General features: G+C 40.6%; 1 protein-coding gene across 1 annotated transcript; it reads left to right on the forward strand.

Annotated features, from left to right (window-relative positions):
* Positions 1-2,244: 2,244 nt before the first annotated feature.
* On the forward strand, positions 2,245-9,051 carry LOC306774573 (beta-1,3-N-acetylglucosaminyltransferase lunatic fringe-like). Its single transcript, XM_079264668.1, has 8 exons — positions 2,245-2,709; positions 5,177-5,225; positions 5,628-5,730; positions 5,820-5,973; positions 6,194-6,279; positions 6,362-6,521; positions 6,623-6,708; positions 7,628-9,051. Exons 1-8 carry the CDS (start codon positions 2,350-2,352, stop codon positions 7,728-7,730), a joined length of 1,101 nt encoding a protein of 366 aa, XP_079120794.1. The 5' UTR covers positions 2,245-2,349; the 3' UTR covers positions 7,731-9,051.
* Positions 9,052-12,937: the final 3,886 nt, after the last annotated feature.

The raw sequence follows: 12,937 nt of genomic DNA on the forward strand, positions 1-12,937 counted from the left end.
GTACACTGTGGATAATTTACCAGTAGCCTACACCACAGGGTATCCCAACAATATGATGTGAGAAAGAAAGAGGTAAGATTAAGAAATATTATATGACAAACAACATTAAGAGAAAATGAAAGCTGTGTTTGACTGTCTCCTGCGAGGTGTTGTAGTAACATACAGGTGAGATAGGCAAGCCCAAGTATCTTCATAGTCTTAATGTCATGCAATTTTTCACAAATGAAAACATAAATATGAATGTTGCACTTCTGCCAACAGATCACAAACATACTTGATAACCAATACAAAATATATTGTGCTTTTGTCTCAGAGAATTGAGTCAATAAAACTGCAAAGATTTAATGAAAGTCATCTTTCATAGTGATGTTAAAATATCTTTAAATTTAAATTCCAGCAGCTTAAACGTAAAATTCAGTTTTCACGGTGGAGCTGAAGTGAAATTCCTACATTACTTTTTTTTTTTCTAACATCCTCTGGATAACTGAATAGTATTCATCCACTCGTGAAAGATGTGTAATGTGGCCGGAAGCTAAGGGGTTTTGTGGGAGAATTCATGATTATTCTTCATTGTGTGTGGGGACTGACTGTGTGCTGTTCTGTTTTATGATGAGACTTTTATGTCCTTATCATACTTCATGACAGTAATTTTCTCTGTACAGCTGTCAGAGACAGGCTCATAGCTTTGTGTACTATTTGAAATGTAATATACACTGACTGTTCCTGAGGGATCAGCACTGATATGCTGCACAGACAAACTGCACATTATTAGAGAGGAAACATTCCTCAGATTGTTGGCGGATCTGGAAACCTGGCTGCTTGGCACGTTTGTCTTCTGCGTGTGGAGTTGGCAGCACTACACACAATCCAGTGTCACGGTATTTTTCAACATCTGTCCACCATGAGAATGACCCACCAGGCCTCCACACACAAGAACTCTCAAAGCAGATGGCTCTCACAGGAGAGCAAAGGACAGCTCCTACTTGTATCTGAAAACGTGTGTTATGAGCTAATTAAGCATCACTTTGCAAATGAAAAACAAGAGATGTAGTCCTCTTGTCACCATTAGGAAGGTTGCATATCTTTTGTGGAGTAATTTTACAGAATTAGCACAGCGTATTATCACAGATTTTCTAAGATGAGTTAAAATGATAAATCAAAATAACGTTACAAAACCCTTCCACTGGAAACACAAGGACCCGGTGAATGAGTAATGACACAGATGCCAGGCATTGGCCTTCACAGTCATTATTACACAGTATTACATTTTTAATATCTTTGGGAGATGTTGTTGGGCTGTATTCAACACCACTGCAGAAATACTATGAAAACCATGAAATTTTGAATGAGCATATTTTTCCTTAATATACAATTTCTCAGTTTAAACTATTGACCTGTGATTTATGTTGTATTCTGAATAAAATATTAGAAGTTGGCACCTCCACATCATTGCATTCAGTTTTTATTCACAATTTCTAAAGTGTCCCAACTTTTTTGGAATCCGGTTGTACCTGCAGATGAAAACCAGCTCTAAAATCTTGGGTTGGCACCCCAGGAGCCCCTCCAAGATTAGACAATACAATTCTGACAAATATTCAATATAAACTGATAGAGGTGGGAAAATCTCATCGAAAAATCAAAAATTGGGATTTTTTGCGTCACAATGTTAAAATAAATTTTTGGGTAAAAAATTGATTTTTTTTTTTTTTTTTTTTTTTTTCAAATAAATAAAAATAATCCAAAGATCTTTTTACTTGTCTTCTTGGGCATTATAGCAGCAGAATGATGTTTTTTGTTTTTTTCCCTAATTGAAATAAAGTAAAATGACGAGCAAAAATAAATAAATAAATAAAATATTTTTTTGTTTGTTTTTAACCTTCACTATGGTGAACTTCAGATGTCCGAGTGTCAGTGAATGCAGCATGTACTGCTGTATGTTGTTCTACATCAACACTTAATGTTTTTGACCATAATGAAGCATTCATACAGTATCATGTCACCAACCTCCTATTTGAATGATGTTTTGCATTATGTTGAGCTAATAGTCACATGTGGCGACCTTGCAAAGTAAAACGAGCAACAAAGCTGATTAAAAAAAAAAAACAAAAAAAAAAACCTGTGATGTAGCTTAAAGTATGTTTGGCCAGCGGTGGATGAAGGTTGTCCGGCAGCCCGCCCACTGGTGGAGCTTACAATAAATACAGCCGAGAGGTGTTCAGTGGGAACTTCTCCACAGGCTGAAACTGCAGTTACCGTAACAAGTCTCTGTATGGCGGTGCAGCCTGGACGGAAGTATTTTTGAAACTTTCTTTCCATGAACGAAGCTGTGAACTCCTCCACGCAGCCAGAATGTGGAAGCCCACCGGTGGACCGAGGCTCTCCTTCAGCTCACCGGGACCTCGCGCTGTTGGCGCCGCGGTCACCTGTCTGCTGGTGACTGGGATGCTGGCGGTCAGTGGTGGCAAACCGGGAAGCAGACACCTGGAGGAGAGCGCAGGAACGGGCACAGATGTTTTCTCTACCTATTTCAGGAGACTGGCCCGGGACAGGAGAGAGGTGAGCGCCACTCCACGGAGCGGCGCTCCGCCTCGACCGGTGGAGCATCTCACCCCGGCTGACCTGTTCATAGCCGTGAAAACCACCGGGAGGTATCACCGGCAGAGACTGGAGCTGCTGCTGGACACCTGGATCTCCAGGAACATTCCACAGGTGAGTCAGAGGCTCACCTGAGGTCAGTGCTCATAACAAGAACACAGGTCAGATGTAGGCTATTTAAAGTAAATGCGCTACACAGTTGCCATAAAATCATTGTAACTAGATTTGCAGATTCTTTGTTTTGAGAAACTGACAGACACTTTTTGCAGTGGAAATGCATGTTAGAAGAGACCGTGTAGGCTTATGGATGATGTTAGACTCATGGATGAATGAGGAGCCCATAAAGTGGGTTTAGAAAGATGCAAATTTGTTTTACAACTCCAAATTCAACAACACATTTGTTCAGATCAACAATATCCAAAGTATTTTCCTGATGATGGAAAAAAATAATTACAAATCAAGCAACATTGACATGATTCTTTCAGTTTAATGGAGACTTAATCCAATAAACTCAGTAATGTCACTATGAACTAAAGAAATCTGATCAGAGTTGCAAGTAAAAGTGATTTTAACATTTATTTAATTAGATTAATAAAAATCTTGTCAATGAATGGATCACAGATGAGGAAAAAAAATAGCTGCCACAAGATCATAGCAACAGAATGATCTTTTTGCATAACATTTGTTTTAGTTTCTTGAGGGATTAGAAATGAAAGTTTATTCCATTTGTGCTTCTGGCATATAAATTCTTGATTTAACTCTTCAAGGCCAGTCACACTTTTAAAAAAAAAAAAAAAAAAGAGAGAGATCTTTATTACCTCTAAACGAATAGCTGGTTGAAGAGGAGTTTCCCCAGATAAATATTTAACATCAAAACATGGTGGACAGAAAGTTTTTGGGTCTAAACCGCGAGGATGAGTGAGTCAAAGATGCATCTGTTGCAGTAAAACATATGGGACTGTGGTAAACTGCACCCATCAGCTTCAAAGCTTATAATCAGAGACAGACATGACTGCGGATTACACAGCGAGCTTTCTGACTTCCATTAAAACCTCAGTGTTTGAAGAGGAACCCGGTGGAGAAATCTGCTGCTGCGCTGCCCCCAGGCTGTTGACATGTAAATATAGTTTATGGTGTGATGTGTGTGTGTGTGTGTGTGTGTGTGTGTGTGTGTGAGTGTGTGTGTGTGTGTGTGTGTGAGTGAATGTGTGGGGGAGTGATGACACATTCTCAGTCAGGTGTTTGTAACTTTACCTGATTCCCAGACACACCTCTTCACCATAAGACTGCTGAGTAATGGAAATACAACACACACACACACACACACACACACACAAATCCAAGTTACCTTCACAAAAACAGCCTGGGAACTTTTTGGGTTTCACACACACACACACACACACGCACACTTGTCACTTTCTCCTATCTTAGTTGTTACCATCGCCAGCATTTCCTGCGTTGTAAAGCTCAGCTCCTGACATAGCGCTGCCCTTCTTAAAGCCAGATTTTCTCCTCCCCCTCCTCCGTCCACACTGCTTGGCTCAGTCACACAGTGGAACGACATGCATACTCTCACACATGTACAGATGCGGAAGCTGAAAAAAAAAAAAAAACACTGATAGAAACTCACAGCTGGCTGGACTTTGGGTCTTGAGTCTCTTTTTTTTTTCTCTCTCACTCTCTCTTACTCTCAACCACAGGCGGTAATCACATAGTAATTGAAGCGCAGATTTATTACATTTGGCCTGCTTGGCAGGCGGGATGAGAAGTGGATTCTCTGTGAGTCTGATGTTTCCACTGGGACAGTCTGTGCAGTGATGTCAAAGTATTTTTGCACTGTTGTTCCTGGACTCAAGAACATAGTGTCTGAATTCATGTAATGCGGTGACCATTTCTGCATAGTCAAATAAAACCTTCACACATCAAAGTATTACTTTAAAAACACACACCACACATGCGAGCGCCCCACAGTATTGAACAGTAGATGGATCAAATGAGGGTCCAGATGCATCCCTCGGGTCCTCAGTCAGGTCTTTCTTAGATTGTTTTCTGTTTCTTCTTCATTGCTTTGAGATGTTGTTTTTCTGCTACAGACCATCTTTACAGCTGTCACTTCTTTTGCCCTTCGCTTGTCCCGTTTTCCTACACTCATTAACTTCATCTTCATTGTTTTATTTAAACTCTATTGTCCTGGAATACAAAGCCAAAAACCACATACTATTTACAGCACCCAGGGTGTGTGTTCACTTCCTGTGGAAAATAATGGGTCCACACAGCTTCCTGTATGCACGGTGACCCTCATCCCCTATCACTCGTCACAGAACCGGTCACAGTCACCCATTGCTGCAACCGGCTGCTGTGCTGCCGATAGACAGGAGGCTCACCTTTGACTTGGCTTCCATCCAGGATCAGCATTGCTTGCTGCTGGTTTGTGGAAACGAGGTGGGGGGGGGTATCACCTGAAATCACAAACTGTGATCCACAAACAATGGCAGTGGAGCTGTGAGAGCGGCTGTGTGGAGGTGTTTTTCTTCTCCTGGCCAGTAGAAATGATATGAACAGTTGTTTTTCTCTCCCGCAGACGTACGTGTTCACGGATGGAGAAGATGAAAAGCTGAGGAAAAGAATGGGTGAGCTGCGCGCACACAGATGAGTTTCGCTGAGTAGCTGCAGTATTATCTGTCGCATCAGAGGCAGGAAAGCAGGCTGCTGACTGGGCAAAGCTGGTTCCACGAACCGCAGGAAACCACTTAGTTTAATCAACACACGTTTTCCTCTTCTGACTTGTGTAGTCGTTCCACTTTCAATGAAATCTTCTTCTTTTGTCAATGACAAAAAGTGCCGTTAGGTCATTCATTAAGTCTTTCAGTCTGTTGTAATATAATGTCATTACATATTTAATGGCTATCCTGCCGCACATTCAACAACATAGTCAAATGTTTGCTTTTTAGACAGAAAAATGTATTTTCTTTGACTCGTGTTCCTGTTGATAAGCTTATTCCTCAGCTATTTGTTGTTCTATTGATCATCAGGAGCTCATCTGATCAACACCAACTGCTCAGCCGCACACAATCGGCAGGCCCTCTCCTGTAAAATGGCTCTGGAGTACGACACTTTTTTAAACTCTGGAAAGAAGTGAGTCATCATCCACACCACACAGTGCAGCACATGCTGTAAACACACAGAAGATGCTGCTTACTAACCGCCAGTTTCCTGTGCTCCAGGTGGTTCTGCCATGTTGATGACGATAACTACCTGAACGTGGGCTCGCTCCTGAAACTCTTGTCGCAGTTCAGTCATGTGCAGGATATTTACGTCGGCAGGCCCAGCCTCGAACGGCCAATAGAGGCTACAGAGACGCTCGGCACCAGTGAAACGGTGATTTGATGTGGTTTTCTAACTTTGCCTTGAAACTAAAATCCTTCATGTTGCAGTCACGCTGCAAGGAGGCTCCTATCATTTGCTCTATGTGAAATTTCAAAACATTAGTCTGGATGCAACTGTGAAGTTGCTTCTTCAAAGTTTGCACTGCTTTACTATGATCAGTTTCTCAAGACTGATGCATATGCTCATGCTGCGTATGTGTACTTGTGTGCAGAAGCAGGTGCGATTCTGGTTCGCCACAGGAGGAGCCGGGTTTTGTCTGAGCCGTGGCCTTGCTCTAAAGATGAAACCGTGGGCAAGGTAAGTCTTCATGTATCAGTTCTCTTTTCACTGCGAGATTTATTCTCCCGTTCACTGTGCTTTTTTGTCTCTTCCTGCCCAGCGATGGCGCTTTCATGGCCACAGCTGAGCACATTCGCCTGCCTGATGACTGTACTGTTGGTTACATAGTGGAGGCGCTGCTTGGCAGGAGCCTCACGCGCTCGCCATTGTTCCACTCCCACCTGGAGAACCTGGAACTGGTGTCAGACATACACAAACAGGTTCAGACAATCACACAAATAGACTCTTCGTTCTTCATGTAAGCCAGGATGAAGTGGAGATCAGTCTAAGTAACGTTGTGTTTGTGTTGTCCTCCCATCAGGTCACTCTGAGCTATGGGACTGTGGAAAACAGCAGGAACACTGTAAATGTGAAGGGACCATTTTCAATTTATGAAGATCCCACTAGGTAAGCTAAATAATTACATGGGGAATAATTAAGTCATTTTAATCTGTCATAAAAGTTTCTCATTTAATCAGATAGTTATCATCGTTCCTGCTGCCGAGTGATTTTTTTTTTAACTAAGTAACTGTTTAAGCTCCAATCGTTATTGGAAATTACTTTCTCAGTTATGAGACAATTTCTTGGAATCAGCTACGAGGCTAATACTAAATGAATGAAGGAAACACATTAGTGCAAAGAATAATATCCTTTAGTGTCAGAAGTTTTGATCTCTGCAATAAAATCCCAGATAGTCTAACACAAGATGTTCAGGTGGATATTGAAAGTAAATGAACCATAACGCAGCACATCCAAGCTGACATCGTGCAGCCAAACACAACGGATTCTGTCTGTCTGACTTGTACCAAAACACCCCCCCACCCACCAACCCTTTTTTTTCTGTTGATCACTTTTGTTCCTTCAGTCAGAAACTCTTGTTTTTCCTTCAGTCTTTATCTCACACTAATAACAACAGAGATAAGTATGTTACAGCCTAACGGCCATAAGGTCTTATAGATTAAATCATTATCACTATTATATACAACTACTTTGGATTTTTCTTTTTTGCATTCAATGCATCTAGTAGAAGCTTAGAGCAGCTTTGGAGGTGTGTTTCAGGGGAAGATTTAGTTTTACAAAATATGTGCGCTGCTGTTGTGCTTTATGTAAGCACCTCTTTTTGTGCATGTTCAACTACTACAAGTTTCCTGGCTTTGTTCATTGTATGTGTGTGTGTGTGTGTGTGTGTGTGTGTGTGTGTGTGTGTGTGTGTGTGTGTGTGTGTGTGTGTGTGTGTGTGTGTACTAATTGTATTTACGGCTTCATTTTGAAACCTCCAGTTGGTAGCTTCCAGGCATTGTGACACTTGTTTCCCTTGCTCTCCCAGATTCAGGTCTGTCCATTGTCTGCTGTACCCAGACACCCTTTGGTGCCCCCGCGCCTGGCGACTTCATGACCCTTCCAGAGACAAAGACGGGGGAATGAAATAATGAAATAAGGAGGATGAAAATGTCTTAAGGAGAATACTGTTGCAGACCTCTGTTACCTGCTACAACAGCAGACAGACTTGAAAAGCCTGACTGGAAAGGCCTTTAAGGAGGAGTCGCTGCTGAATTGATTTGAAAGCCATGTTGTTTTGTTTTAAACCTCCTAAAAAAGACAACAGCAGCAGGAAAACCAAAGGTCTTGTAGTGAAAGACAAACAGAGAGAAAATGTGGGAAAAAATCTTAAGGATTGAGGCTGAAGATCAAGTTGCGATAGGACATCTCAGCAGGGCACTCGCTCTCACCACACCCTGCCATTTGCTGCCCCATTGTTTAACTTGATCAATAATCTTGCTCAGAAGTTCACCGAGCTAAATGCAACATAATCCTGTGAGGATGGAACTTGGTATTGACAATTGCAACTTCTTTCTTTTTGATTTGGACTAATTGTTTTATCCGTTGTGATGACATTTCACTTAAACAGCTGATATTTAATGTAGCCCACAGGATGTTTCCACAACCTTGCACATTTCCAGCATCTTCATCCCATTTCTTCATCTGTGGAAATCATCCTGTGTAACATGGGACTGTTGCGGAGTGGGTGAATATGAAGGAAACTATCCCAGAAAGAGGATTCATTTATCTGTTGTGTTTTAGTATTACCAGGCAAAAAAAAAAATCCTTCTCATGTAGTCAATGAAGAGATACTCTTTATCTCACCTGTGTTCAGTGTTAATCTCTCTCTAAATTATGTAACATAACTTTAGCACTTTGATGTTTCGTTTCTGGTTGTTATTGACACTTTGATAAGAACACATTGCTGAAATGGTCTGATATTTGGGGACATATGCTTAGTTGCTGGTCTTGTTTTTGTGTTAATGTTAATTAGAGATGAACTGGGAACAGATTGTTTGTAGTCAATGGGTGAAGATCTGTACATCTTCCTAATTTACATACCAGAGTGAAATCTCTTTTATATGATTCCCCCAAATGTCAGGCTTTGTAACAATTCTGCAGTAACTAACTCTATATTTCCAACTCATCCAGTGAAGCTTTTAATCCAAAATACTTTTCAGGAAAAATGGATGTCTTGCATTTGTACTCTGAGTTGATGGATGGATTTTGACGGCACAATTTTGGCTGCTTTTGAGAAGTTGCAGCAGTGTAGCATCAACATCCACGTTGACGTCTTTATTGAGAAATGACTCATGTTGAGTCGTCGTCTTTCTTTCTGTGCAGTGAAAGTAGCTTTTGCTACCGTGCTGCAAGTTACGCTGAACCGTGGTGTCAGAAGCAAACCGGCTCTCTCCAGTATCTGGATTGTATGTGGACACTGTGGTTAATAAAGTTGTTTGAATTTCTTTGTGTACCTAATGTGTGCTATTTTGAACTTTACAGAGTTGTTATTGGACTATAAGCTTGTTTAGGAGCTGTTGTGCTCACTGAATGAACATGTTACTGCTGCACATATCCCCTAACTGAAAGATAAACATTTCTCTTTATTAACAGTGGCAACATTTACTTGCAAAAATGCCCCTTCACAGTGTTTCATGTTGCCTATTGGTGTGTTGACAATGACACCTGCTGGCAGCAAGTGTTACAGAACAAGGTAAAAACACTCCAACTGCTGAGTGTGCACACAAAAATTTGTTAAATGCAAAATAATTCCTATCATAATTTACCAGTGTATCACCATTAGTCTTCTACTATGGATATAATATTTTCCACCTGTTCCTTAACATTATATTTATTCCATACATTAGCATCGACAGAATAAAGAGAAGAGCCTTGACTGCTGACTTGCAGCCTGCAAGCAGACAACTCAGCCGTTTAAGTCAGGAATTTTCTCCTAAAGCATCAGTGACACGTTGTTATTGACAGTGATTTTTTGTTATTTATTTATTTTTGCGGGATTTTGTTGTCATTGAAAGCTCAGCATATATAGCGTGTTGAGAGTAAAACTGAATCTTCTCTGCATATTCATGGTAGCAGATTTTCAGGCCGTGAGAGACTAAAATCTTCTTAAAAGCTTTACCTTTAAAGATGATAATGTGACTTTGTGTGGGTTCAGCCCAGGAAACAGCAACATGAAAAATGAAAGCCCCCTGCATCACCTGAATTCCTGAACACATTAAACCACCCGTCTGGGGGGCTGCATGGTGCTATGTGGTAGTTAGCACTGTCATCTTTCTGAAAGATTTCTGATTCAAACCTCTGATATGGCCATGTAGGGTGAAGTTTGCATGTTCTCTCTATGCATGTGTGAGTTCTCTGGCTAAACCATGCCTACGAGCTTAATTGGTGTTTCTAAAATCTCCCTAGTTATGAAATGTGGTTGTTGTCTCTCCGTGTCGGACCTGTGACAGACTGGGAGAGACCCTGCCTATTTCCTGATAGTGGCTGGAAAATTAAGACGGTATGGCCGATGGATAGACGGGTGGGCAAACCTTCTGATGAGGACCACTAGGTGGAGATATCACTACAAATATTACCTCCTCCAAGGCTGAGTTCATGTATGGTGTCGGTCCGTTTGTCACCAAGATAAAATCCTTAATAATTTTCTGAGTTGACTAAATTTTCAGGCAATCTCAGAAAAGGATGAAGGAACGGATTATTACATTTTGGGGGTGATCTGGATTACCACCAGTATCCAGGAACATGTTTAATAGGATTTTTTACTAGGGGGAGATAGGGACAATTTTGACAGAGCTTCTGCCCACAATCAAGGGCAAAAAAATACAGTGGCAGGGTAGAGGTCTGCGCTCTGAATGCATCACATAAACATAATGTGGCGTTATGAAATGCTTAGAAACATATCAGGAGGAGTTAAAGCATTAGACATGAACATCTTGTATTGCATTTTTACCAATCAATTGATGTTATGTCTCTGCTTGAAGTTACTGGTTGATTTCAATGAAAGGGTAACAATAATTAGTTTGCATGATGGCAAACTGGTAGTAGGTACTGGTAGCTTAATGGTTGTTAAGTTTAACAATAAATATTCAAGTTCAGGACTGAAAATGTTTGTTTTCTGTACTAGCACACAGAGCTGGAAATTAAGACATGCTACATTATATATAAAGTGTGGTTTTTCCTCATATTTATGACACTCGGTAGGAGTTTGATCAAATTCAAGCTGGTGTTACAAATTAAAAGAAGCAAAGTCTTGCTCAGTAAGTTAAGGTTGCTTTAATTTCTTTTCTTAAACATTTATTCCAGGCTGAATATCATTACCACAGTTTTGACATGTATATCATTAATATCTTAGTTAAACCATCAGAAAATAAAAACAGCCATAGAAAACATTGTTTGTCTGTCACAACTAGACACGGCTGTATTTGAAGTCCTGCAAGTACCATGCATACACACGCACACGCACACACACACACACGTACACACACATATTACTGACCCTTTGTGCTCCTTGAGCATTTTTTTCTTTTCTTTTTTTCATCAAGATGTGATTCAACAGATTGATAAAAATGATTTTACAGAACTTCAAATACAGCTTTAAGTCAGGTGTGCAGACCACACTGGAATAGTCTTATTAAAACATTGCAAGACAGAGTCATTCACCATTAATAAGAGAGGAAGAAGTCGCTCTTGCCTTTATTCTCCTACAAAAACAGCTAGCTATTATGTTATCTTTAAAGTTGGACTTTTATTTTACAAGACAGAGAAAAAGAAAAGAACGTGTTGGGATATGAAGTGTTTTAAGAGCTTAAAAACATTATGAAAGGCCACTAATCAGTGACTAGTCCCACAGATCTGAACACTGTTTGCATCCATGGTGCAAGAAAACACTGTAAAGTACTAGACCATAGGTAGCATTGTTACCATAACATGGACATTTCCTTTCTAGTAAAATCACACATGTAAGATTGTCTCGCTAATACGAGAAGTGGTCATTGGTTAATCGTATAATACTAAAATGCTGTACAGGAACGGTGGTTTTGAGCAGTTTTTTGAACGCTAGAGCTCTGCTCACTCAGCCAACTACAAGATCCTGGTCTTCTGTGAAATGCAGTCACTACCTACTACATCACGCACAATGCAAATCAGTGTGGGGAGCGAGTGCAGCGACTACAGCTGGATGTGAATGTAAACAGGCAAAAGTATGGAAAGACAGAGTCTGAATGATGAGTGCATATACTGTATACGTGTGCGTTACTGTGTGCGCAGCGGCAATGTAGACATGACTTAGGCTATATAGGCTGACCCTCACTAGCAGCCAGTCAGAAACACTGATCAACTGTACTCACATAGAGTAACACTGAGATAGAGCAATAGCCAATCAGGTTACAGTGATGTCACACACACACGGGTTCACAACTGCTTTTTTGATTTGTTTTTGTTTTTTTTTTACACTGTATACATTTTCAAAGCAGAAAGAAAAGCATCTGGCAGTGTCCCAGGCAGTGAGGTTCACTTCTCCATCTTGTAGTCATTTTAAACAGAAATTGTGCTTGTATGTGGCAGAAAAAAAAAAAAGGGAATAAAGATTTATTCTTGATGTTGCAATCCAGATCCCCCGCAAAAAAAACCTAAGAGGGACACACAACAGTATAGTAGGAGGAGCTAAATACTATGGTTGGTCACAGTTTCATATCCTGAAAATCAACTTACCATTGAAAAAGACAAAAAAAAAACAAAGAAAAACATTTTCCTTGACACATTTTTACCATAATTTTTCAGGTTTCAAGACACATATTTCATTCAGTCATGAAGGAAAGCTGCTTTTTTAAGCTTATTTCCATATTCCTGAATGGGGGGGGGGAAAAAAAATTCCTGTCCCTCTCAGTCCTGATCTTCTTCTGAGACCTTGACAGCTTTACATAGCACCTGACAAACGGTAAGTCACAATTATCTTTCTCTTGCTTCCTTTTCAAGTCTTTCCTGTTCCCTTATCGTCGCCAGTCAGAGGGAAAACGATTCCAGTTTTGTTTGAGTTTAATTTTCCCTTTTTGTCAGACCGGAGGCAGTGGGAGATGAGGACAGAATCAGGCATCTTTCGTTAATAGTTTTCAGTTTTTTGGCACAGGTCGAGCCTTCTTTCATCCATCCTCTCTGACTGCGTTTTCCAAAACCCCAAGAGTTAACGTCACGGCAGCATTCCTGGACCGTGTGCAGAAATGCATGAATCAATGCGCACGCTGCATGTGCACGTAAACAAGTATGGAAAGAGACGTGTACACTTTTTTTTTTTTTTTTG

Source organism: Telmatherina bonti, assembly GCF_933228915.1.
Source record: "Telmatherina bonti genome assembly, chromosome: 3".
In the NCBI taxonomy this organism is placed as follows: domain Eukaryota; kingdom Metazoa; phylum Chordata; class Actinopteri; order Atheriniformes; family Telmatherinidae; genus Telmatherina; species Telmatherina bonti.